This window comes from Lissotriton helveticus, chromosome 2_1 (genome assembly GCF_964261635.1).
Source record: "Lissotriton helveticus chromosome 2_1, aLisHel1.1, whole genome shotgun sequence".
In the NCBI taxonomy this organism is placed as follows: Eukaryota; Metazoa; Chordata; class Amphibia; order Caudata; family Salamandridae; genus Lissotriton; species Lissotriton helveticus.
This window is the reverse complement of record NC_136059.1, coordinates 1,403,297,676-1,403,325,378: the sequence shown is the minus strand read 5'-3', so window position 1 is coordinate 1,403,325,378 and position 27,703 is coordinate 1,403,297,676. Positions and strand designations below refer to the sequence as shown.

Sequence of the window (27,703 nt, the reverse complement as noted above, 5' to 3'; positions counted from 1 at the left end):
AGCTTGGCGCGCAGAAATACACGTGACACATACACACTGGAGGCCCTCGGGTACTATGGGGGGGCCCTCATCCTCACCACGACACCCCAAGAATGGCAATCCCACGCTCGGACATTAATATCCTTACATTGAACGTGCGGGGCCTACACACGCCCAGCAAACGTTATTCTGTTTACGCCTACATTAGACGCATGTCAGCCAACATTGCACTCCTACAGGAGACACACATGAACGCTACCGAACTCACTCGCCTACAGTCTAAATGGCGAGGGACTTTCTGTGCCACACAATACTCGGCGTTTGCACGCGGCGCGTTAATCTGGGTCAGGCCGGGTACTCCCTTCCGGGTACTCCGACGGGTGGTAGACAAAGAGGGCAGGTATGCGCTTCTGGAGGGAATACTGGACGGGCAGGGACTACTCCTCGGCAGCATCTACGCCCCTAACATAGACCAGGATAAATTTTGGGATCACCTCACGGGCGTTTTGGCCCAGTTCACTACAGTCCCATGGATACTGGGAGGCGACTTTAACTGCACACTGGACCCCGCCCTGGACCGCTCACATCCTCCCCCCGCACATTCCCCGGCCCCCCGGCAGGCAGCGCTCTTTAGGACATGGGTCACACATTGGGCGCTCACCGACGCATGGCGACACCTACATCCACTGGCTCGCATTTATTCCTTCCACTCGATCCCACACAACCTCCGGGTCCGCCTAGACCGCTTCCTCTGTTCTGCACCAATTCTCCCTAAGATCACGTCTACAGACTACCTGGGCCGGATCCTTTCGGATCATGATGCTCACATTATACGTCTATCCTGGCGCCCCCCCCACCCACCGGTCCCCACTTGGCGCCTCCCTAGGGATTGCCTGACCGACCCAGTGTTCAGAGACACACACAAAACCAGCATACAGGACTACTTCACACATAACGAGAATACGGCGTCGTCGGTCCTAGTGGAGTGGGACGCGTTTAAGGTGGTGGCTAGGGGAGAATGCATCAAACAGGTGGTGGGGGTTCGCCGCACCTTGGAGCGGACACTCCTAACCTCGGAAAAGGCTCTAGCCGCACTCACTAAGCGGCCTGACGACTCGGAGGAGCACGCTGTACTTACGGCCGAGGCTAAGACGGAATACCAAACCGCCTGCGCTGACCTCCGGAAGTACAATTTTAGGGCTTATGCCTCTAGAGTGCATAAAGACAGAGACAAAGCCGGGGCGCTATTGGCTTGGATGGCAAGGCAGGACACCGAAATCAAGCCCATTACAGATATTATCAACCCGGACGGTGTGCTGGTGCGCTCACAGGCCGAGATTCTGCTGGCGTTCCAGCGCCATTATACACAAGTGTACGGGACCCCGGCCCAGGGCTTCCCGTCCTCTGTGGACAATTTTCTAGACCCTCTGACTTTACCCACAATATCGGACGTCGACAAGCGTTCCCTCGACGCCACGATTGTCCCGTCTGACATCACCCAGGCGATACGAGCCATGTCCCGTAATAAAGCGCCGGGGTTGGACGGCTTCCCACTAGAATACTACTCAACATTCTCCCCCCTAGTGGTCCCCCGTCTCTCACAGGTGTTCGGGGCGTCTCTTCATCTAGGTAGGTTACCCCAGTCACTGCGGGAGTCCGTGATAGTCACCTTTCCCAAACCCCATAGGGATCCACTTCACTTGGGGTCGTATCGCCCCATTACGCTTCTGTCGGCCGATTGTAAGATCCTGGGGAAAATCTTGGCGGATCGGTATGCGCAGATCATTCGCCCCTTGGTCCACCCAGACCAATGCGGCTTCGTGCCGGGAAGGAACACCTCCCAGAATCTCCGCCGAGTCTTCCATGTTCAGGATCAGGTGCGTGACCGATTTCCTCGTGCTGCCTGCCTCATCATGGACCTGGAAAAAGCGTTCGACACCCTCACCTGGCCCTACCTCTTTTCTGTCCTGCAGCGACTCAATATAGGCCCGACACTCATGGCGTACACGCGCCTCCTGTATACCGATCTCACGACTCGGGTTCGTATCGGGAGACGCATATCACCAGCATTCGGTGTTCGGCGGGGCACAAGACAGGGGTGTCCCTTGTCGCCGCTCTTATTCGCGCTGGCAGTTGAGCCGCTGGCGGTTCGACTGCGCCGGGAGGGTGTGAACTGGGGAATCCCTCTCGCGGATGACACGCACTGCGTGTCCATGTACGCGGACGATCTCCTCATATACGTCCGAGACATCGAAACGGACCTGGCCCCCATAGGGGCAGCGTTGGCGGACTTTGCAGACGCCTCGGGCCTACAGGTGAACTGGGACAAGTCCACAGTCTACCCCTTACACCCGAGCCTACCCCCCCGAGAAGTTGGACTCGGCCCACATAAACTCTCGTGGTCCGCGGAGGCTCCACGGTACCTTGGTGTCCGCTTGTACCATTCTCCAGCAGCCATGTTTGAAGGTAATCACCGCGCAGTGCTCGCTAGTCTACGGCCGACTGTCGCCTTCTGGAATAAACTCCCGTTGGCCCCGATAGGACGAATAGCCCTAGCGAAAATGGTGATGCTTCCCCGACTCCTTTACCACTTCGCAAATTTACCGGTTATACCGCCCAGGTCCTTCTTCCGCGATGTTGACTCCCTCCTAGGGACCCTTATCTGGGGCGAGGGCCGCCATAGGGTCGCCCTGAAAACCCTCCAACTTCCTACGATGCTAGGAGGGCTCGGAGCTCCATCCTTCGAAGCATATTTCCTCGCGGCGCAACTCCAATGGCTGTCTTACTGGACAGCGGACCGCTACCCTCAGGAGACTGTCACTTCGACCGGCAGAATCGCAACTCCAGAACTCACCCGTCTTCTCCTCCCGGGCACCAAGCCACGGCGCACATACCCCCTTCAGGTGGCGATAGCGCGCCGGTGCATGATGCGGATCCACCGGTTATCCCCCAATAGCCCTCCGTATTCCCCGCTACTACCACTGATAGGCAGCCCCAGGCAGGACTCCTACTTCACCGCTCCAATGTTCACCGAATGGTCACTCTGTGGCATCACAGATCTGGAATCGCTCTTCGAGGGAGGCCAGCTAAAATCGTTTGACCGCCTGGTCGCAGAGTACGGACTCTCCCCAGGCCAATTCCTCAGGCATAGACAGCTGCTCGACGGATACCGACCCCATTTTAATCTCTGCACTGGCGAGCCAGACACGCATCCAGTAATACATACAATCCTACGTATGGGGGTGGGACGCCACTTAATCACCTGGTTATACAAATCCATCCGGGAACTCTCACACACTCCCCTTACGACGCTGCGAGCTACATGGGAGGAGGACATTGGTCGCGCGCTACATGACTCTGAGTGGACTAAAGCGCTTGAAGCCCCAAAACGCGTCTCTAGGAACGCCCGCTTCAAGAACATCCAATACTATATCCTACATAGGGCATACCTCACCCCAGCGCGCTTGCAGAAGTTCTATCCCTCCACATCATTCCTTTGCCCCAGATGCTGCTCCCCTACGGCAGATTTTCGACACATGTTTTGGAGCTGCCCCATCCTTCACCCCTTTTGGCGGGCGGTACACGACACTTTGGCGGGACTTACAGGTCTCACTACACTAGCCACCTGGGAGTCCAGCGCACTAGGCATCTTTCATGTTCCTAAGCGAGACCCGGTACGTAGACGCTTCGTGTCCCTAGCACTCCTGTTGGCAAACAGATGCATTACCATGCGCTGGCGTTCCCCGGAGGGTCCTCCTGCAGCGGCATGGATGGGTGCGGTCGGTAAATGGGCGGCGGCGGAAGAGGACGCCCTTAGAGAGGAAGAAGCCAAGGGTGCGCGCAAAACTCCCATATCCATGGAATGGGCCATGCTCCTCCATAGCTTCCGGCAATCCACACATGCAGATGACCCGTCTACTCCTCCCCCCCCCCCGCCCGAGAGGACCAGTAGCCTCTACATGGCAACAACCCTCCCGAGACAGTCTCCCGATACCCCCCACACCCTGACCAAACCCTTATATGTCGTACCACCCACCGTGAGGCCCACATGCACCAGGGATATTTTCCCCCTGCCCACTCCCCCTTTTCCCCCCCCTTTTCTCTTGAAGCGCGGACCGACTGGCTCCGTGGCCCCCCCCTGACGCCCGTCGCCAGCATTCCCCTGCTCAGACCCTGCTAGCGCCCACATGCTTCCCTCCCACAGTTTTGTCCCCCCCGTTCTCAGGTGCCATCACTATATGAACAGTACAGACCTCGATCCTACGCTCACGAGGCGGGATCCTACATACCTGCTATTATCCACCGCCCTGTCGGCGAAGCGGATTCACTGTTTCCCGACTTGCGGACATGTCTGTACGACCTGCACTGATTACTCAAGGAAATGTATATTTGCACCAGTTGTATAAAAACAAGAAAACGTTGCACGCTTCGCTGTTCGTGGCTGAATGTTGAGGCCACATCAGCAGATCATCTACACTGTGCTTGTATACTTTGATGCAACAATAAAACAAATTTCAAAAAAAAAAAAAAAAGTCAAAGAATGTTACTTGGAACTTCCCCTTTCAGGAAATATGAGGCAAGGTTATGGTATTCTTCCAGTTTGTTGTGTACTCATTTGAGTGTTTTCATGTCTTTGCAATGTTTTATATTTTTAGACTGTCTGCATCAGGGAAAGTATTATATTTCGTGCTCATGACATTGTGGAGCATGGATTTTTTTACAGACACTTTTTTAAGGAATGTTTATTTGTTTTGATTTGATTTTACATTTTAAGTATGGCTGTTTTTAAACTATTGATGTTGTATCTTTTGCTCTTTTATGGTCAATTTGTTTGAACCAACTAAGGACTTTGAACTGAACTGATATCATGTGACACACTGTCAAAACTGAAGACATATCAAGAAGGATTACAACGTCATTATTACCACTATCAAGAGTGATTGTTATGGGCTCAGAAACTTTAAGAACAGCTGACTATGGAGTGCTGTGGTGGGACTGAAGAAGCTTGAACCTCTCCAAAGGGTCTGCTAATTATGAGTTAAATAGCTTTTCCAACATTTTAGCTGGAGCAGGAAGCAGGGAAACAGGTCTTCAATTGGTCTGACTTGTTGTCTGCTGTTGGTTTCTTTAACTGGAGCATAACAATTGGCAACTTCCATCTGTTAGGTACCTACGCCAATTTTAATGACGGGTTTAAAATGGAATTTAAAATGGGATCTATTTCAATGGCTTTCTTGAGAATTGGTAGGGGCAGGGATCAGTGTGCAAGCCTGCCTTACAAAACTGGAAAGCAGATTTTGATTGCTGCAACATGATCACTTTGAACTCAGCAAATGCAAACTTAGAGCTCAAGGGGATAACAACTTAAGGCCCTATTGTGTTGTTGGTCGGTGGGGAGCCTGCCACACGGTGCAGGAGTTAACAAAAACTCCCATTTCTCCACAGGAGCTTGTGCTACGGCCGGTTTACTGCCACAGCACAAGCTTCCACGGAGAAATGGGATTAAGCGACAGCACCATTTGCGGTCACATTGTAATAGTGGTGGCAGGACCGCCGGCCGGAGGTCGGTTGGTCCCAAGATTGCAAGGGTGTCTCCCGACATCATAATGAGGCCCTAAGAGTTCCAGCAGCTCACCAGGACTTGACTTGTTATTTTGGAAACCGTGTTTGAATAACTTCAGTCTTTTTTTTCGAAAAATTCTACAGGCTGTTGCATAGCTCTTGGGAGGGATAAATATTGGTGAACAGGCTTTGGGATGAAGAAAGCCCTATGCAATCTGAAAAATCTTGAGTGAAGCACTTTTACCAATTCTATTTTACTAGTAAAATACTGCTTTTTTGCTTCCTTTGATCAGTTTATATTATCTTTTAATGGCTAGTTTAGAAGTGGCCCTATCATCCAGGAGATAATGAGATCTCCATTTCCTTTCTAGTCTTTTAGAGGCTAATCTTTCCTTAGCCAGAGAGGAAGGAAACCAAGGGGCAAATGAATCCTGGTGCTTCTGGCTGTGATAAATTCACCAGTTTTAGCATACTGAGCTAACTAGAATTTGCGCTCCCACCGTGCCCAGTGTTGTCATCAATTATGTCATTTGAGATTTTACCAGTTATGTCATCAATGATGTCATTGAACATGTCATGAGTGATGCAATCTGTGAGGTCATAAGCAGAGCATGGAGGTGGCACAATTTATAGTTAGCTGGTCATTAAAGTCACTGCATCATAATACTTGAGACTAACAAAAAATTAAGTGCAGGAAACACTAGAATCATAATGTGTTGGGTAGACCTCATAAGCATAACATGTAGGGGACCATGTTAAAATGGATGAGGGAGGAACAACTTCCTGATGGTGAATAAGGCCCAGGTGGAATTCTGTTTGGTGTGGGCAGAACTTGCAGTCTCATTAATGTCTGAATGGCAGAGGATACCAAGCACACTGTGAGTGCTGAAGTCTAAAAGCCTGCTGGAACAAGCTCAGAACGGTGTGTGTTTGGACACACCCAACGCCAATCCTCAGATTAGCACGTAAGGGTGAAGGAGGTACTCAACTATCATTTCCCTAGACTTGGAACACAGCAGCACATCTCTGGTCAATCCAACTTTCAGATAGGGTCGGCTACCAGGGGATATGAAAACCAAAATGCTGCTTTGTACCTGAGAAACGCATGTTGTCTCCACCTCCCCAGCTACAGGTAGCTGAGGACCCCTGGCAGTAAGTTTTGGATTTATGCAGGGTGACTAGTCTTTAAAGACCACACCATGTTCATAGAGAACACATGCCTTATGCAGTGGGATCTGGGGCCTATTATAGCCCCATTGCACTCCGAAACGACGAAGGCTGAGCACTGCCAATTCTTAAGGTATCAGTATTGGGTGAATGACTTGCCCAAAGACTATACAGTGCACCCAAGAGCCTGCTGCACATGCCAAAATAGGGCTTTGGGAGGGGCGGCCGACGAGCGGGAGGCCTGGCCCTCCTGGGGAATTTTCCCCCTGGGGGAGGGGCAGCCAGCACCTCAGTTGGGCTGGTTGTGCTTTGTGGGCTCCTTTTGGGCTGGTTGGGCTGGTCTTGGGCTATCTGGGCAGCCAGCACCTCAGTTGGGCTGGTTGGGTTTTGTGGGCTCCTTTTGGGCTGGTTGGGCTGGCCTTGGGCTATGTTTGGGCTAGGGGCATATTTAGCCAGACATTTTAGGAAACTACCCACCATTTTGGTGGTAGTGACCCATCAGCCGGCTGTAGGTGTCCTGGGGGTTTATCTGTTTCCCGCCCACCCGCCCTTTGTTTCTTTTATTGGGGGGTGGTTACTGGGTTGTAGAATTGTGTAGGATGGGGGTTTTTATGAGGTGGTCTTGTTGGGACCAGGTGCATCGGGGGGTTCTATTGTATGGCGCATTCGTCGCTGGAACAGGTGCTGGTGTGTTTTTTCTGTAGTCCTTTGTGTTGGCGGTTTTTCCTAAACGTGCAAGGGGGAGTTATGAGGTCTGGGTTTACAGTTGGGTAGATATAAGAAATTATATAGTTAGGTAGGTAGGAAAGTTGGAAATTGCAAGTTGGTGTTTATAATTGTTGCTGGGGGGATCCAATTTTAGGGGTGGGGGAGCGGGGTATGTTAGGAAGTATATATTTAGTGAGGCTTAGTTTTGTTCGGCACAGGCCAAGGGTATGTATTTGTAAGGTGCACCTGTTTCCAATAAAGCGGCCTTTTTCACACCAACAAGCTGGTCTGTGGTATGTCTTCCCCTCCCCACCCCAGTATGGGCCCAAAGCTGTTCACAACAAGTCCTGGGGCAGGTACGCTTGCACACTGTGACTAGGGACTACAGCCTATGCCCAGATCCCACTGTGCATGGCTAAATGCCACTAATATCTAGTTGTCCTTTGGCCAAGGGCCATAGTATGTCAATAAAAGACTAAAAATAACCATTATTAAAACAAAAGAACGGTTCCGTTTTGAAAGCAGAAACAAAATGTTAAAATTCGATAGATATATATATACATAGTGCTGCGGGCATCATTTAGTAGGTAGGACTCAATTGGGTAACTCATGAGTCCCACAATCAATGCAATTACTTAAACACTTGAGAGAATTAATTTCAGTTCAGGATAAGCAATGAAATAGTCTGACATGGATTTCATTCAAAATGTGCATTTATGAAAATTCTCTGTAATTATAAAAGTGACATTTATATTCAGAATGCAAATGATGCAATGCTCTAGTGAGTGTGCAATCATATACAACATAAATATAAGGCACTATGACACCAAGGTTCAATCAACAATCATAAATTAGGAGAGATAGCCTAGCATTGCAAATATATCCTAATCACAATAGATATATCAAAACAAGGGGAAGATGTTCACGTTTTGACCCAGGAAAATTTGGTTAGACTCCCTGTCCGTGAAAACAACAAAATTTAAGAGTAGTGGTGAAGTACGCAAGTATTACCCTGCCAAATGACCTGCTCATGACTTCACAGATTATTGATGTCATCAGAGGTGACAGCGCTTATCACATCACCATTGACCTCATCCAGGAAATGACTAAAATTGCAATTGGGCAGAGGGGCAAAGAGCAGTTTCTGGCTAAATGCCAGGCCTTTTCCCAAATTCTAGTAGGTATAACAAAGGACGAGCCCCTTGGGTCATAGGATAAGGGGTGCTGATTGTTTTATTCATGATCATCTCTCTGGTGTTTTAGCGTTAACAGGGATGCATGACCTGATTTCACATATCTATGGTTCGAATGGTGGTGTGTCCAAACTAAGCTGCAACTTTATTGCATTCCTGCCCACTGAGTCATAAAAAGTAGCTAAATCTTGCAGTAAAGGGAAAAAAACATTGTACTCACCATTGTTCTTACTATAACAAATTTCAAGTTATTCAACAACTGTATTGCTTTTTTATGGATACTGGAATAAAAGATTTATAAACAATGTTTTTTCCCACGATGATTGCATAAACCGTCATCTTCTGATGTTCCAGTCCAAGAAAGGTGTACAGAATTCTTAAGAAACCTTGTGTAGTAATTTCCTGATTGAACGTCCTTTTAGTGTTTGAAATTGACAACTGCTCCTAATTCAAATCTGTTGTAATCTTCCTTCCTGTTACACATTCAGGTGGTACATTCTTTTCCCCCTTTTCACCCTCCCCCTGTTGGTATGTCCCATCAGAGCTTGCCTTGGAATGTTGGTATCCCTCAGGCAGTCTTGGAGAGTGGGTGACAGAATAAAGACTGTTCTTACCTTTTTCCTGCCTCAAGCGTCATCTTTACAACACTGGCGACGAAACCGGCGCAGGGGGCCGTGCTGTCACCTCCCCTTTCAGTACTCTCTTCATTTGTTTCGGGTTCAAGGTGAATTTGATGTACTATGTGAAGAAGATTACCTTCTGATGTTGATGAGGTGACAGATGAATAGTCCTTGGTGACCAGTACTTCGGTGATACTTGTGCTGTTTCCTGCAGATGGTGAGGGTCCTGGTGGAGAACGGTGGTTCTACCTTCAGCTACTCAAGGGTCCATGGAAGCGTGAGTACGGCTGTGGATCCGTCGTTTCTCAATACAGATCGTGCCATCTGATGCTACATCCCTGCCTGTGCTGGACCCTGTATTTTACGCTGTGTGATTGACCCTTGGCGAGGTTCCTGTGAGGCAAATGCCTTGTCAGCGGCTGCCCTGCTGCTAGTGAATTATTCCTCTTGTTCGCGTGTGCAAGTTTGAGAAGTGATATTCTGTCATCGGATACTCCTTTGCCACGTACCAAGTCCTCGTTGTTCGTGAGTGCCAGGTTGCCCCTCCTTGCCGGTTCTGATAGCCTTCAATCCTGTCAGCAGCTGCGCGGCTCCGGTCATCCTACAGTTACGGGGTAGGTGTCTCTGGGGCCGGCAGTTTCCTTTTATGGTTCTCCTCACAGAACATCCAACGTAGCCCCCCCCATGCTCGTTTCCCCGCTGTTGTGCCCGTGGGGAAGGCAAGGTTGTTTCTAGTATCCTCAGAAGGGTTTCCGGTGCACTGGCTGTTCATCCTGACTGACGCGGATGTTTACGCCCCAGCCGCATGTTCCGGTATTTCCGCGTTATGTGAGGTACAAGTCTGAGCAGCAGCCTGTGTGTTCTCCCTTTTTCCGCCCTCTCGAGTCTACTACCTCCAGAAGTAATCCATAGCTCTGAGGCTCAACCGGCACTCCAGCTCCTCAGGGCCGCCTCTTCAGGGAGTTCCTTCGGTTTGACAGAGAAGCTGTCTTCATATCCCTCGTGTCAATTTACACTCAAAGAACCCAAGTAAGACTTTTTGTTTTCCTTTCTCGTCGTCCTGAAGCAACATATACTTTTCATTGTTGGAACATTTTAGGGGCCACGAAAAAGTGAGCTGCAAGGAGATTCTTTATACCATTATTTTTGAGTGGGTGTCTCAATGGTGATACGCACACCTTACTAACATTTTATGGACGTATTTACTTATTCAAGCAACTCTGTCCACTTTTGAGCAAGTGTTCTTGCCAATGAGTCACTACATTCTTCGGGGAACATCCTTTACAACGCAACTTTTACCCCGCACTACCATTACAACGCAACCATTACAACGCAAGTCATTACAACGACTTGCGCTGGAGGGCGCTGTAGGATAGGGAATAGCTTAATTTTCTATCCAACACCTTCCCTGCTATCCACGGAGACTGGAGTTGGAATAGAAAATTAAACTATTCCACTATCCAACGAACCCCAACGCAAGTCGTTGTAACGACTTGCGTTGTAAAAACTGCGTTGTAATGGCATGCGTGGTAAAAGCATGCGTTCTGATGTCATACAACCCATTCTTCACGGTGATTCACGCACCATTTATATCTTCATCTATATGCGGTATTGCCTGAGTATAAACCCATTCTATATAGGACATGTAAACATTCTACTTTAAGTCAATCAACTTGTAGTATCCTTACAGGGACTCCTACATCCCTGGGTAATTGCCTACTTCTGTTCTCCTGTGTTTTCCTCTTAGTTTTTCAGGATACCATGCTCTGATTGTATTTTTGTTTATTGTTGGGGCGTTTTGACCTTTTGGTACATCATATTCATACCCTCAGTGATACAGTACAACCTGTGACATCCTATTCAGATAGTATTTACATGTACCCTTAGTACTTCATATATATTCAGTTTGTACTGTTGGTACGTCAATAGAGTACTTTATGGTGTTCATATTAAGTGCGCCCCCCTCAGTTAAGTGTACTTATACCCCTTCCACCCCTTACCTGCTGGATGTATTAAACGTGGTAGGACCTCTAGCCATTGAGTGCCACTGTACCTCCAAGTAAACTTATATAGTTAGCACGTACATTGTACTTTTCTCTCTGTCTTTGATTTTAGTGAATTTTTCCCCACGTTCCTCCATGGCTGCATCGTCCATGAGTCAACCTCCCTCCTTTTTAAATGGAATTGGGGATACTGAAATCCATTGGAAGGATTGGATTAACCTGTTCGATTCCTACCTTATTGCAATGGGGGGGGAAACGTTCTCTGCTGTTCGAAAACAACATGTTCTGTTGCACAACCTTGGGGTCCAAGGTAGAAAGATACCCTACCTGATCCTGAGCTAGAAGATGATGAGGTTGATTTGGATGTTTTCAAAATCACTCTTATGAAGTTGGAAAGTCACTTTGGTGACAAAGTAAACGTGGTCCTAGAAAGGCACAAGTTCTTTACTCGATTGCAGGGTAAACAAGAATCGGTTAGCAATTACATTGCGGCTCGCAGAGGTCTAACTCAATTATGTGAGTTTGGGGAACTGAACGACTCCCTCATCAGGGGGTGAACAGCCTTTACAACGAAACTTTTACAACGCACTACCATTACGACGCAACTTTTACAACGCAAACTATTACAACGCATTGCTCTGGGGGGCGCTCTAGGATAGGGAATAGGTTAATTTACTATCCAATAACCTTCCCTAGTGTCCACGGGGACTGGAGTTGGAATAGTAAATTAAACTATTCACTATCCAGCGCCCAAAAGCACTATGCGTTGTAATGGACTGCGTTGTAATACTTACGTTGTAAAGGCATGCGATGTAAATGCATGCGTTGTAACGTCATACATCCCATCAGGGATCAGTTAGTAAGGTGTACTCACAATCCCTGCATTAGAGAGAAACTCTTATCCAAAAACCCGTCCTTGAGAGAAGCTATCAGTATGGCACAGTCTATTGAACATACAGCTAAGTGCATTTTAGAAATGAACCCACCCAAAGAACCGGTCTGTAGTGTAGTTAATGCCAAAGGGTATCAGGATGACAACAATGACAGTGAGATTTTGAAAGTCAAAGCAAGAGAAGTCAAGACAGAAAAACCTATGAGTGTTACCGAAGGGTTAAAGTGTTTTAGGTGTGGCAGCAGTAACCACCTTGCGAACAATGTTCATTGCATGGCCCGCAATGCAACATGTATGAACTGTAACAGGAAGGGACACTTTGCAAGAGTGTGCAGAGAGGGGGAGAACAACCAGGTAAACTTGTTAGCAATGAAGTACTCTCCTCGGTACGCATTTCAAGTGAAAAATGTGGATGTGAAGACTTTTGAGAGTGATACTATGCAACATCTGTATCCGGAATGTACCATTCTCTTGAACAAAAAACCTTTGATCGTTTATGCGGATTCTTGTTCTCCATTTACGATGATCAATCAACATGAGATGGATGATCTGTTTAGTACTTCCAGTCTAAATGGTGGTAAATCCTGATGTATCGCCTACTAGTTATGCTGGGGAACCCATACACCTGGTGGGCATGGTAGAGATGGATATAGAATTCAGAGGAAGGTCCACCAGTGGTTTGGTTTATATTGTAAATGAGGGGTCAAAAATATTAGGCTGGCACCATTTAAAAGAGCTAGGAATAATGCTTGACCCTAATAAGGTAGATCAAGTTTGTCTAAGTACTGATAATTAGATTTAGCATCTGCCTTTACACTTTTTGCAGAGTGGGTTTGCTATGCTGTGGAATGTATAGGATATGCTTTCTAGTGTAATTTCAGGTCATTTTGTTAGGAAGTTTTTTGAGATGGAAATTCTACTTTGGTGACCTATGAACTTTTGCTATCCTGTTTAAACTTGTGTTGCTCTATACGTCACTGTATTTTGTCAGTGGTGGATGCCCTATTCTCCTCCCCACCCTATTCCCTTATCATTGGGTACATGTTCTCCAGGTTGTATGCTGGTTCCACGACTTCTCTTTCCTGACATCACCTGTTCTTTCCTTACATTAACGAAGGAAGATGTGTTGTAATCTTCCTTCCTGTTACACATTCAGGTTTTACATCCTTTTTCCCCCTTTTCACCCTCCCCCTGTTGGTATGTCCCACCAGAGCTTGCCTTGGAATGTTGGCATCCCTCAGGCAGTCTTGGAGAGTGGGTGACAGATTAAAGACTGTTCTTACCTTTTTCCTGCCTCAAGCGTCATCTTTACAACAAAATCATTAGTCTTTTGTCAGATGCCTGACACAAGCGTGTTGGTTTGGAATCATTAAAGCTGTGACTTAAAATCAATCTAGTTTTCAATTGCTCAGCGCTTGTGTAAAGGTGTTCATTACCAACGGTGGCCCATCCTTCGGCTATATATAGGTGTAAATAAATAGAGTGTGTGACCCTCTCATATAGTTGTTTACTTATCCACATTTGCAAAATTGAATCTGGGGTGGGATATCAATTAAATATTGTACAAGGAAAATGTATGTTAATGTATTCATGAATGATTTTTGTAAGATGTGTTATCAAGATCTTGCACCTTCCTTTCAGTGCTGATGGACGTTTTGAAGGCTCGCTGATGACAAAAGCTGTAATAAAGCACAACGGGACAGTCATATGGACACCACCAGCAAGTTATAAAAGCTCATGTACGATGGATGTGACCTTTTTCCCATTTGATCGGCAGAACTGCTCTATGAAATTCGGGTCCTGGACCTATGATGGGAGCATGGTGGACCTCATTCTGATAGACCAAAATGTAGACCGGAAAGACTTTTTTGACAACGGGGAATGGGAAATCATCAATGCTTCTGGGATGAAAGGGAAGAGAACGGATGGAATTTATTCCTATCCATTTATCACCTATTCCTTTGTCTTGAGGCGCCTTCCATTATTTTACACCCTTTTTCTGATAGTCCCTTGCCTTGGATTGTCATTTTTGACCGTGCTTGTATTTTACTTGCCTTCTGATGAAGGGGAAAAGCTTTCATTATCCACCTCAGTCCTGGTGTCCCTCACAGTGTTTCTTCTGGTCATAGAAGAAATTATCCCTTCCTCTTCCAAGGTGATCCCGCTGATAGGGGAATATCTGCTATTCATCATGATCTTCGTCACCCTCTCCATCATTGTCACAGTTTTTGTAATCAATGTTCACCACCGATCATCAGCAACATATCATCCGATGGCTCCCTGGGTGAAAGCACTATTCCTGCAAAAACTGCCCAAACTGTTGTGCATGAAAGGACACATGGATCGCTATTGTTTCTCCGACACTGAAGAAAATATTCCAGCAATAAAAGCAAAGTCATCAGGAAAACAAAAACTTGTTAAAATGAGAGATGGAGAAAAAGTCTTAATTTCCTTTTTGGAAAAAGCTGCAAATTCAATAAGGTACATCTCAGGGCATGTGAAAAAGGAGCACTTTATCAGACAGGTAAGTGACAGCAGACTTACCATTTGTATTTTTCAGTGGCCACAGTATACTTCGGTATTGTTTCCTGAATGTTTTATGGTTACTATTGAATCTGTATTGTATTTCTTTATGAGCTTCAGATGCCGTTACTTATTCATCACTTTCACTCCTTCATGTGGGCATGTTTTCAGAATTTCAACATGAATATGTAGTGAAAAGACTTGTGATTTTTTTTCGTCCACCATATATACACCTTATATTAATTGACATAGCTTTCAGTTCTCTGAAGAACAATTATTCATTTCATTCACTAAGAGTAGTAGGGACCAGTGACAGCTTAAGGATTTGTGGGGGCCAAGGCAAGATATATATTTTGAGGCTCCTAGTTTGGAACAACTTTGGCCCTTATTAGGATGTCGATTAGGATTCCGCCCAACATCCTCAGTTTGAATTCTGACTGCCGTATTATGATTACAGCAGTTAGAATTCAAACCAGCTGGTCATTCCTGCTGGATTCCAGTCGGAACTGACACTTAATTCCTTAAGGATGATGTTTCCACCATCAGGATTACGTGTTCAATTTCCAACAGGCTTTTCATGTCTGGCTTTCCGACATGAAAAGTCTGTTGGAAATCAGCGATTTTGGGGGCACCTGGCAGGACCCCTCATGTGGTGCAGGTATTAACAAAAACTCCCATTTCTCTATGGGAGCTTGTGCTGCAGCCGGTTTCTGACAGGAGCCCAGACTCCCATATAGAAATGGGAGCTTGCAACCACACCATGTGCGGTCTCATCATAATTTTGGTGTTGGGACCGCCGACTGGAGGTCGGTCGGTTCAGAAACCGCGGCAATGTCGGTCAGAGGCAACTTCAGCTGACATCGTAATGATGCCCTTTATACTTATTACCTCCTGTGGCTCCTTCAAGCTTTCATTATGTCAAACAATATTAAATTATATGTTAAACATTTAGAAACAGATACACACAGAAACAGTTGAATGTTGAAGCTGCCTGGTGCCTGCCAGCCATATAGTAGCAAAATAAATTCTGAGAAAGCTCTGAGAAAGCCATTCCTTTTTGAGTTGGATTCTAGGTTTTTATATTTGCAACAAAAACATTTTATGGGTAATTCAGAGCCTAACCATCTTGTTACTCCCATTGTAGGTAAACTTGCTAAAGGTGACTTGGTAGATGTTTAGTGAACAAGTGTATTGTTTTAAAATAAGACATTTGCACATGGCACTAGAAATTGTAGCTTTAGTTGGCGAACTAGTCACACATATAACTATCTACAGTACTCCCTTTTCGCTAAAATAGTGAATATCAAAGCACTGGTCTGAGGATTTTCACCATTCCATTGTTTAAAGCCTAATAACCTTCAACTAATTTCTCCTATCATTGCTTGTTACTCCTCTCCTCTTTATATGTGTGCACTTCGTCAGCTAGTCACCGGTAGCCTTGTTTGGTAAGAAAAATGGGATGAGACAGGTTAAAAAAGACGGACAGAGTACTAAAGAGAAGTGTACAGTGAGAGATGTGAAGTAAATGAAGTACGGGTATAGATAGTAATTATGTAGATATATCAGTGTGGTAGTTAGAGAAGTAAAGTTAATAGAGAAGGGTGCAGTAGCCTGAAGAAAGTAGAAAGAGGAAGATGTAGGTAGAGAAATAGGTAAAGTGTTAGCGTGTGGTAGAGAGAGAGAGATAGGGAGAAGGAAATGTAGAGATAGGCAGAGGAGTATAGTACTCCAAGGAGTGAGGTAGAAAAAGGCAATGTAGAAAAAGAGGTGCATTAGAGAGAGCTAAAGGCAGCTTGAGGTAGACAGAGGTACATGATGCCAAATAAAGGGATGCTAGGTAGAGAGAGATAGAGAGAGGGGGAGAGAAATGACAAGAAGTATAGAACAGGTGTTGGACCTTGACCTCTCTGTAGGGTCACTCACTAACGTTTTTCCTTTTACATTCCACTTATTGCTGAATCCGTTTTTGTTGACCTTAGGACTCGGTGCACTTTTCTACAGCTAAGGAGTGTTAAAGTGCTTGTGCTCACTCCCCTAAAACATGGTTAGATTAGTTAATACCCAATTGGAATTTTGTATTTACTGATAAGTCTCTTGTAGAGTGTTATACCATATACCCAAGGACTGTACATTAAATGCTACTATTGGTTCTGTAGCACTTATTGTGCCACCCACTTAAGTAGCACCTTGCAACATGTCCCTGACCTGCCACTGCAGCTTAAATGAAGTTTTAAACTGCCATGGAGACTTGGCACTTAAACCCCCTTGCCAAGCTGTAAACTCCAATGAATTACTTGTAAGTCACCCCTAAGGTAGGCCCAAGGTAGCCCATAGGGCCGGGTGCTGTGTAAATTCAAGTTTGAACATGTACTTTTAAGTTTTACATGCCCTGGCAGTGAAAAACTCCTAAATTCATTTTTCGCTACAGTGAGGCCTACCCCTCCCATAGGAAACATTGGGCTTTCCTTATTACATGTAGTAAGCTGTATTTGATGTTGAGACAAAATATCAAGCTGGAAATATCGACTTGCAGAAATAATGATTAAAAAATATCGTGATTTGGAAATATCGTCAGCAAGAATACAGTCGTCAAGAATATCGATTTTACGGTAATTAATATTGATTTTTAAAATACTGAAGTCATTAATATTGATTACAAAATTATAGTTATTTATGATATCATTTTTTAATTAATGTTATGTATTTTGGTATATATTTTAAATGTTTATGATGTAATTTTTTGTATAATTATTGTTTATGTTTTTAATGCATTTGTAAAAATGGTTGCAGTTATTAAATTAAATGTAGGACATTTTTGTTATTTTTAGTACGATGGCGGGTTGTAAGTGTTTTGGGGCACAGGGTGGAAAGTAATTCAATTATAATAAATTAATGATTAATTTTTTATGAATATTGTTTTTTTACTTAATAAATAACTATGTTAATAGTGTACCTATTTTTTTTATTTAAATTTTATGTGCAGGTTGTTGGGTTCATAGGGTTATAGGGTGGGAAGTAATTAAATTTTGTTATCACACAGTATTATAGGTCGCTTTATAGAAATTGCATGATAGAATACCAATTTCAGTGCACCTAGGACTTCGTCTGTTTTCCTTCTTGGCCGGTTTTAGTGTGGTTAATTGCTTTTTCACTGCCTATGGGGCAATTACACCATTATCAATCAATCAATCATGGTGTTTAAAGTGCATTACTCACCCGTGAGGGTCTAAATGCGCTGTGGCGGATGTACAGCTCCGGTTCAGCAGTTTATCGGCATGTTTATTACATATGTCAAGCTTTACCTTAGTACAACTGCATTCTCTTGCTCAAAATGGTAGATATGTCCAAAATCTGCTTTTTCTATTTTCCCCCTTTTCTTCTTCCCAATTTCCTCCATGTGTTGTTAATTATTCATAAGATTACATTTACTATTTGCACACCAGTAAATGTATTCAGGCATGTATTTTGAAGTCCTAATGATGACCCTGCATTAATCACAGATCGGAACGTCGTCGACCTTAAAAACTCTGACCCATTTAAATATGTGTATATGACTTCTGGTTGCAGTAGTGTTCTCCTTGATGTAAATAAGTGACCCCCATTGTGGATGCAAATGATGACTGTTTGTTTTCATGTTTTTGACACTCGTTTAGGATTACCCCAATGGGGTTAACCATATATCTATATATCTATCTATATATATATACACTGACGAAGGCGGCAACGCCGAAACGCGTTTGTTGACTGAGTGTGTGTGTGAAAATAAACCAAACGCAGAGACAAAGAAAACTGGCTGGAGTGTCCTTACTTGGTGACCAGCTCGGGGATTCGAGCTGCGTGTTTGGAGATATATATATATATATATATATATATATATATATATATATATATATATATATATATATATATATATATATATATATATATATATATATATATATATATATATATATATTACCTACTGGCGGTCGCCAGTAGGTATATATAGTTAGTAAGCATGGGCGTAAAATCCGTTACGCTCGCGGATTTTTCGTATTTTCGGAGAATCCGCAATCCGCGAACTCTCGCGGATGTGGTGAGAATACGCAAATCTGCGCGAAGCGGATTTTTTGTTTGTGTTCGCACTGCTCGCGGTCCGCGGCGCGGGCAGGAACAATCTCGCACTAGCGAAAGTACAAAAATTAGTAAAGGAAGTGGCCCAGTCTCCAACTTCCTGTTCCTGTCCAGCAAGCTCCTCCCATAGGGGTGGGGTGAAGGAAGTGCCCCAGTCTCCAACTTCCTGTTCCTGTCCAGCAAGCTCCTCCATTTCCTGGCCACTTTGATTTCGATCTTGACTGGGAAGGATTACTTTTTGTGGTTGCTGCTGGATATTTGGATTTGAGGCCTTTTGGAATACTTTTGGATTCGAAATTTGATTTCACAAAGAAGTAAGTTGATGTTTGTTTGTGGTGATTTTTGTGTGTGTTGCTTTTTTTCGACTTTTTTGGGGGGAAAATCTGCAAGTTCGCTAGCTGAGGATGTTTTTGCTTGTGTTCGCACTGCTCGTGTCCCGCGCAGCAACAATCTCGCACTCGCGAAATTGTAAAAACTACAATTCTGCACATGAATTGAAAACCACCAGGCTTATTTATGGGTGCATGCATGATACAACTGTTTTGTTGAATTTTTTTTTAACATGATTCTGGCCAGGGCATGGATGGCATTGGATTGTGGTGATTTTTGTGTGTTTTAGGACTTTTTGGGGTGGTGTTGGGGGCTTGCTATGTGGGTGGGGGCCATTTTATTGTCTGGTCCCGTGTGAGTGGGGGTCTAGGGGCCATTTGTAAGCCAGTTTGTGTGCTTTGTGCCATAGGCCTGCACCCACTGTGCTCTGATGTCATCCATTATGCCCAGGGAAAAAACAGAGTAGTGAGTGATGAAAAAATTGCTACTACTACTCACCAAGCCCGGGGACCTCCACTCCCAGCACGTCTAGCAGGTCACGCTCTCGGTCCAGGATATCGGTCCAGCGGTGGGTGACTTGATTGTAGGTGCGCTGGACCCCCGTGATCTTAAAAAGGGCCCGGCACACCTGCCCCCACCGCTTCCGTCGCTCCTGGCTGTTGGTGTAACCAGCAGCGATCCTGCCGCCTGCCGCGATGGTCCTGGGGAGACGGCGCTGCACATAAAAAACAAGTGCGCCCACCTCCTCAGGGCTGAAGATCTCCCGGGGCACCACCATTTCCGCCCTCAAGCGACCACACGGGAGCCGGGCACGGGCTGCGGTGCCCGTCTTGGGCAGCTTGACAGCTGTCTTGACCATGTTCTGGGCAGGTGTTAGCAGTAAAGAAGAGACAAAATGAAAAAGAATAAGAGTAGGGAAGAAGGAAATAAAAGTTTAAAAAAGTAGTTGAAAAGTAAACAAAAGTAGCCTAAAACACAAAAATATAGATCTAGAAAAATAGAGGGATAGAAAATAAGTTAAATAGATCAAAAAAATATTAAAACAAGCAAAGGATGGCAGAGATATACAGAGGATAGAAACACCATACCCAGACACATAGGAATGAATGAAAAACAAGATGGCGGCCCGATCACGTGCGCGTAAGTAAGTTCGCACGCGATTTCTCTCGCGAACTCGTGCGAACCTGCATTCGCAAGGCGCGCATTGCGCGAGATTACACATAGCGGGCGGAAACGGAAATACGTCACGCAAACAAAATGGCGGCGCCCATACTCAACCTTGGGGTAACTCGCACGAGTTCGCGGCTTCCACGGGCGAGTTCGCACTACGCCGCGCCTCGCGAATAGGGCAAAATTACCGAAAAACGAGTTTTGCAAAAGCAAAACCAACGAGCAGGTGCAAAAGTTCGAGCTCATCATTTGTAACCATTTACCTGTAGTGCTTCCTGAAGGGGCCCTCCAGAATCCGGTTGCCTACTTGCAACTATTGTGTGACCCTGCTCTGACAGTCACAGAATAGTTACAAGTATGCCATTGCATCCTGTTAAAAAAAATTTACATTGCATTTGCAACAAAAAGGAAAGGGAGCAGACAAGCAGGTGCCAGCCTTCATTAATGTCAGTTGGGGCAGGGCAGGTGTTGTTGTTTGCAAAACTTAAAGCACTTAGCAGGTGTGCACTCACTGGTCAATCAGAGGGTGTTGTGATGACACCGAGGGTGGCATGGGTGTGCCAGCCAGAGGGTGGCATGGGTGAACCAGAGTGCCAGTGTTGACAGAGGATGGCAGTGCTTTGCTTTGCCCCAATAATGTACACTGGTGAACCAGAGGGTGCTGTGATGACACAGAGGGTGACATGGGTGAGCCAGAGGGTGGCATGGGTGACCAAAGAGAGTGCCAGTGGTGACAGAGGGTGGCAGTGATGAAGAAAGCCTTGCAAACAGGCTGGGCACGTAGAAACAACAAGTTCGCAAAACTGGCGACCCGACAAGTAAGTTCGCAATTTGCGAAATTGTACAAAACCCTCGCGAACTTGCAGAAACCCGTGCGAACACACACACCCCCAAAAAATACGCAAATCCGCGAGAATTCGCGGATTTCGTGGATTTTCGCAATCCGCAAATACGCAAATCCGCAAATTCGCGGATTGCGAATCCGCAAAATCCGCCCATGCTTAATAGTTAGGATTTTTTTCCTATGGGACTTTTGAAAATTCTATGTCGAATAACTTTGGCGTTTGAGGACGGAATTGGCTGAAATTTTCAGGAAAATGGAACATTTTGTTTCTGAGCAGCCCCTGAAAATTTGGGGGGGTTTTGTCAAGGGGGGGCCGAGAAAAAAGGGGGGTCCCAAAACGCGTTTTTCCCATGCAATTTTCCATAGGGCGGTTGGACTCACTTTTAGCTCAAACGGCTGAATGGATTTCCACGAAAATTGGCAAAATTGTAGATATTGTTTGCCCGATGTGCCTTTGCTAGGTCTCAATATATGTGCTCCAGTGGATTCTGATAAATGAACGTTCAAAAAAATATATATATCTGTAACAGCGCTCCGGTTAGCGCCCCGGTTCGCGTACCTGACGCGTAACCGAACTTCGCGAAGCGAAGCTGATTGGCTCTTTGGTGTCTGTCAACTAAGCATGGGCGGATTTTCCGGATCCACGATTCACGAATTTGCGTATTCACGGATCGTGGATCCGCAAAATCCGCGGATTTTGCGGATCGGCGGATTTGGGGGCGGGGCTTCCATGCCAGGACCATCGTGCCAGATTGAACCCTGCCCTTCATATTTATTCAAGAAGACGCCACCGTTTTGTGCCATACCTCTACTCAACTGGAGTACTTTCTACTGGATAATCAGTAAGTGCTACCTCGTTGGGTAAATGTATAGTGCTTTTACTACACTACAGCTACCTAAAGTGCCCGAGAGTTGTCAACAGCGACCAGGTGTGTGTTACTATGCAATCGCGCCGAAGGGCGCAGGGGTCCCTTGAGTGACCTATCATACTGGGTAAATGGCGGGAAGACGGTGCACACCTCGAGTGTGTGGGCGGGGTCAAACGGACGGGGCTTCCATGCGAGTGCACATGCCTCTTGTGTGTATAAAAGGTCAGAGACAGATCAGAGCAACAGATGTAGAGACAGAAGCTCCTGGTCACAGAACAGCACGGGGATTGCGCTCGTGAAGGTCAAAGATGCAAAGGCCTGTATCTAGCGTCACAGCTGATTTTCAACGGTATATTTGGGAAGAAGGCACACCTGCCCAGCCTCCACAACGCTCAGGATTGTTTTTGGGCTGATGAATGAGTCACTGAATTAAAGCTTCAACTAGGGCACATGCTGTATTGATATCTGTAAGTGCTTCCTGTTGAGGTGTAATTTTTGTGCCAGGACCGTCGTGCCAGAATGAACCCTGCCCTTCATATTTATTCAAGAAGACACCACCGTTTTGTGCCTGTTGTAACTAATTTACGATGGCGCCGGCAAGCTGCCAGCGCCATCCTAAAATAGTTACTAAATTAGCTTCAACAGGAAGCTCTAATTGGTAACATAAAGCAGGCGCTCGAGCCCCTGCTTTATCTTATCTATTAGAGCTTCCTGCTGAAGCTAATTAAGTAACTTTAGGATGGCGCTGGCAGCTTGCCGGCGCCATCGTAAATTAGTTACAGACCAGCAAGGCGTGAACTTTTGACCGAGGAATCCGCCGCTCGCGAATTGCGGATTTTCGGTAAATTCGCGAGAGTTCGCGGATCGCGGATTTACCGAAAATCCGCAAAATCCGCGATCGGAGCGGATTTTTCGCTCATGCTTACTGTCAACATTCTAAACAGACCGGAGCGGTCGCCATCTTGTCTCTCGGTAGGATCGAGAGACAAGAGGAGGCCAAAACAAAGGGGGAAATGACCATAAGGGGGCATAGTAGATCCTCCCTGACCCCCTAGGTTTGATGTGGAGGCTTTAAAAGGGCCCCGCGGGGCAAAAAAAAAAAAAAATTTTTTTTTTTTGCGTGGGGAGCGCCCGGTACGCGCACCGGGAAGCGGTCCGGGGAGTGTACTATGAGGAAAAAAGAATGATAGACTTTTCAAATATTGTATGTTTATTGATTGTTCGTTTTGTTGGTTTTTTTTTGTTTTTTTTATTTAAGTAGCAATATGTAGGTACCAATGCAGAGTCAAAAAATTAATATACACCGTCTCCTTTGTAGATATCTTGCATGTTGTTTCAGAAGTTATTGTGGAATATGGAATCCATATCATAGTCTGTCAGGAAAGCAGAAAGAACATGGAGGCAGGAGATGAAAAAGAGATGTTAAATACACATTGGAGATAATATAGTTGGAGAAAGGAAGTAACTATGAGCAAAATTACTATGTAACATAAAAAAGTTGCACAGTATACTATAAGTCTGACTTTACATTATAATCAATTAGGTACAGGTTTATGAATTACATATAAGAATGATTAAAGTCTCGAACAATTTTTGATTATTAAATATAAATTTGTTTTTGTGATTCTTTTTCCAAATTTAACAGAACATTTAACAACAAATTGTCGGAAATGCCCTCATTTTCAATCAGCGAATCTACTGCATCTACACATTGAACTAATTCATGGTCCCGTGATTCATCCATGAAATCTGAGTCATCATTGTCCTCAATAACTTTTTCTGTGTTGTTCTCCAGAACAATTTTGAAGGAAATAATCTGCTCTCCTTCCATTTTCTTGCTGTAATTTGCATAAAAAATTAATATATCAGTAGAGATGGGGCACTGTTGGGTTTAAGTTCAGACAGGTACTTGTGAGTTTATAACAGAGAAGTTATCTATGGGCACTGTATGGTTTCAGGCGTGAAGTAGTACTATTAAAAAGTGCCTGTGAAGAAGTCTAAGTAAATTCATAATTATAGCACAGATACCTAAATCAATCCATAATTATAATAAACGAGCATTTCTCAATGTCTAACTCTTACAGAGGGACAGTATATAACTATCTGAAAATGTTTTCCCAAATTAATTTAAAGTGCATAACATAGTTCTCCTTTCAAATTTATAAAATAACATCTTACCTTTTAAAAACAAGTTTAAGTTGTCAGTGAAAATGCACTTGCAATGTACTTCAGGAAGTAGTAGTCAAAATGGCTGTGTTTCTCTCTCTTTTTTTTATATATATTCAGGTACATAACCAATCAAATGTCAGGTAAAAAAAGTAGAAAATGAAAGTAACATTTTAATTGGTTGTCAATTCCAACACTTCAGATGTGTTTTGTGAAGTAATTTACCTCAGGGTATTTAGAGAGGTCTACAGGCTAAATGGTTAAATGGAATTCCAACCAAATTTGTGAAAATGGTAGGGATTGGTATGTAGTATGAGCTAATCTATATTTGGTGAAAGTGTCTCCAGTGGTTTTTCTGTAAATTACTTTCCCACCTTTTTTAAGCGAGCGCTTCCCGGTGCGCGCCCCGGTACGCGAACCGGCAGCGTTACGGGAGTCCTCCATTTTGTGTTTCGGTAGAATTGAGATACAAGATGGAGGGCAAATAATGTTCAGAATGGGTAGAAGGGGGCATGGTACACGTATCCTGACCCCCTAGGTTTTCTGAGGGTGGTTGAGGAGGCCCATATGTGCGAAAAAAAAAACCACATTTTCTTTCAAATTTTCGCGCGGTTACCGTTCGGTGCGCGTACCGGGTAGCGCTCCGGAAAGCGTAAATCATGAAAATTAGTTAAAAAAAAGTTACATTTAAAATTTGTTTATAGTGATCATAGTTAGGGTAGCTCTGAGAAGAGCTTTTGGGTCTGTGTTAGATTTAGGTACTTATAAGTAGGTACCAATACATTGTCTTAAATTCAGGATGAAAACTCTGTTCCCCTCATCTGAGAAGTGAACTCCATCTTCTCTGTAGATATCTTGCATGTAGTAACGCAAGTTATTTTTTGTAGATGGAGCCCATTCCATGGTCTCTCATGTAAGCTGAAACAGACTTATTTACATGCTTCCTCGATTTCTCAATTTGTGAACAAAATTTGTTTGACCACCTCCATTTCTGTCTTTGGCATATATTTGAATATACCAAGGCAGTTTGAGGAAAAAGTGCCATCAATTGCTCAAAGGTGTCCTTTAAAAGCATTTCCAGACCTACCCCAGTCAAAGTGCCCAAGTCATTTCCTCCACAGTGCACAATTAACAGGTCAGGTTTTGGCAAATGCAAAAAGGTTTTCACCAATGGTATCAATTGGTGACATCTTAATCCTCTGTGGCCAATCCAGTTGATTTCCACATTTTGAAAATTGAGGTTGTGTAAATTTCTGTTATCAGCATACCTTTGAGCCCAGTAGATGTAACTATGTCCAACAATCCAGACAGAAAACATGGTGAGAGAAGGTTCTGCTGCAGTCAGATGAAGTGTGGTAATGAAATGGCAGTTGAAACAGTAGGAGTATGTAATGAAAAAAACTGTGGAGTTTCTGTGCTAATGAATCAGTAGCAGTGATTGGTGGATTTTGATTGCTGAAAACAGAAAGTTAGGGTGCATGGATGAGTTCTTTGAAAGATGTAATTTGAATGGTCAAGAAAAAATCATTTTATGAAAGATTGTACTGGATACGCAGGTGTACTGAGAGTTCAGAGTTCAATTGAAACATTGTTGTGTGAACTTGCAAACATCAGAGGTCTTTCAGGAGGTGGTTGCTATGGAAAAAAGGCAGAAAGGGCAGAAGGGGAAGGGTGTTGATTTGAAAAAAGTGAGGGAAGAGTTTTGATTGGGTGACATGAGAGATATGTGTGATGAATTACAGCATTTCTGTGCCTTTGTTGGTTGCAGCCTCTGGAGTGCATACCCTTTGCTCTGCTAAAGACAAATTGGTGTGTGTCTGAGACTGTTTTAAAACTCAAAAAGTATTTGCTAAGGTGAGAAAAGATTCATTTAATTTAAATAGAGAATAGTATGCTTTAAGTAGAAAATTATGAAGAAAGTTGTGTATTTAAAATGTTGCTTTGTGTCAAGTGTTTTACAAATAGATTTGGTTTCTTTGAGTTACATAGCCATGTTAAAAGTGACGCAAAAGTGGTGGGAGGGCCTTAAAAATATGCTTTCATGTGTGTTATGGCATTTTAAGTCACTTCCCCATGAATCTGGGTGAATAATTAGCTTACTTGATGTGTTTAAAAACGTTTCTTGAAGTCAATTAGGTTTCTTGATATGTACTGCTAGAGTTTCATAGGCTGCTTGGGGCATATTTACAAGGGCTTTGAGTCACTTTGACGTTATTTTCCCCATTTTAATTTAAGGCATTTCCCCGTGGTGCAAAATGTTGCTTTGTGTCAAGTGTTTTACAAATAGATTTTGTTTCTTTGAGTTATATAGCCATGTTAAAAGTGACGCAAAAATGGTGCAAGGGCCTTAAAAATACGCTTTCATGTGTGTTAGGGCATTTTAAGTCACTTCCCCATGAATCTGGGTGAATAATTTTTTTACTTGATGTGTTTAAAAACGTTTCTTGAAGTCAATTAGGTTTCTTGATATGTACTGCTAGAGTTTCATAGGCTGCTTGGGGCATATTTACAAGGCCTTTGAGTCACTTTGACGTTATTTTCCCCATTTTAATTGAAGGCATTTCCCCGTGGTGCAAAATGTTGCTTTGTGTCAAGTGTTTTACAAATAGATTTTGTTTCTTTGAGTTATATAGCCATGTTAAAAGTGACGCAAAAATGGTGCAAGGGCCTTAAAAATACGCTTTCATGTGTGTTAGGGCATTTTAAGTCACTTCCCCATGAATCTGGGTGAATAATATTTTTACTTGATGTGTTTAAAAATGTTTCTTGAAGTCAATTAGGTTTCTTGATATGTACTGCTAGAGTTTCATAGGCTGCTTGGGGCATATTTACAAGGCCTTTGAGTCAGTTTGACGTTATTTTCCCCATTTTAATTTAAGGCATTTCCTCGTGGTGCAAGGTCCTTGTAAATACGCCCCCATGTGTGCTTGGCAAATTTAAGTACTGACAGGGTGTGCTTGTACATAGGAGCTGTGTTGTGTTTTCAAATTATAACCACAAAATCGTTTTTTAAAAAAAAGAAATGCTTTTTACATTTCATAAGAACGTCAATATGGTGTGTGCTTCTTTAAATAAATATTTAATTTACACCATGAATATGGGAGAATAATTTTATTTTTTGCCGGTTTAAAAACACGTCCACACACATTGTGCAGATGAGGTTTAGGCCTTTCCAGGGAGACAGAGGAGGTCTGGCCTTTGTTCAAGAGTGCAGTGGACATGACTCACTTCGTTGGTAGGCCTGCACATGTATTATCTCCTCTGTACTCTTCAACAAGCCTAAATTTAATCTGTAACTCTGAGTAGGCCTCACCTCAAGCAAACCTCTGGATAGGCCACACCTTATCGGCATCCTGAAACAATCATTTAAAATGTTAGGGGCAGATTTATGAAGGCCGTGCACCTCTTTTGCGCTGCCATTGCGTCACTTTTGTGACGCAGCAGCATTGCAAAAGATGCACCATGTTGCAAGATAGGCGTCACTTCATCTGCAACAAGATACCGTCAGTTTAAACTGTATATATTTAGGACTGTGTAGGGGGCATGGAGAAGCTGAGGCTTCTG

At 44.4% G+C, this 27,703-nt stretch overlaps 1 protein-coding gene across 1 annotated transcript in view; it reads left to right on the top strand.

Annotated features, from left to right (window-relative positions):
• LOC144820262 (neuronal acetylcholine receptor subunit beta-3-like) overlaps positions 1–27,703 on the top strand; it is a 398,753-nt gene that overhangs the window by 221,554 nt on the left and 149,496 nt on the right. Inside the window, exon 4 of the mRNA XM_078677851.1 lies at positions 13,766–14,648. Coding sequence (XP_078533977.1) covers positions 13,766–14,648 — 883 coding nt within the window. The remainder of the gene's footprint in view (positions 1–13,765; positions 14,649–27,703) is intronic.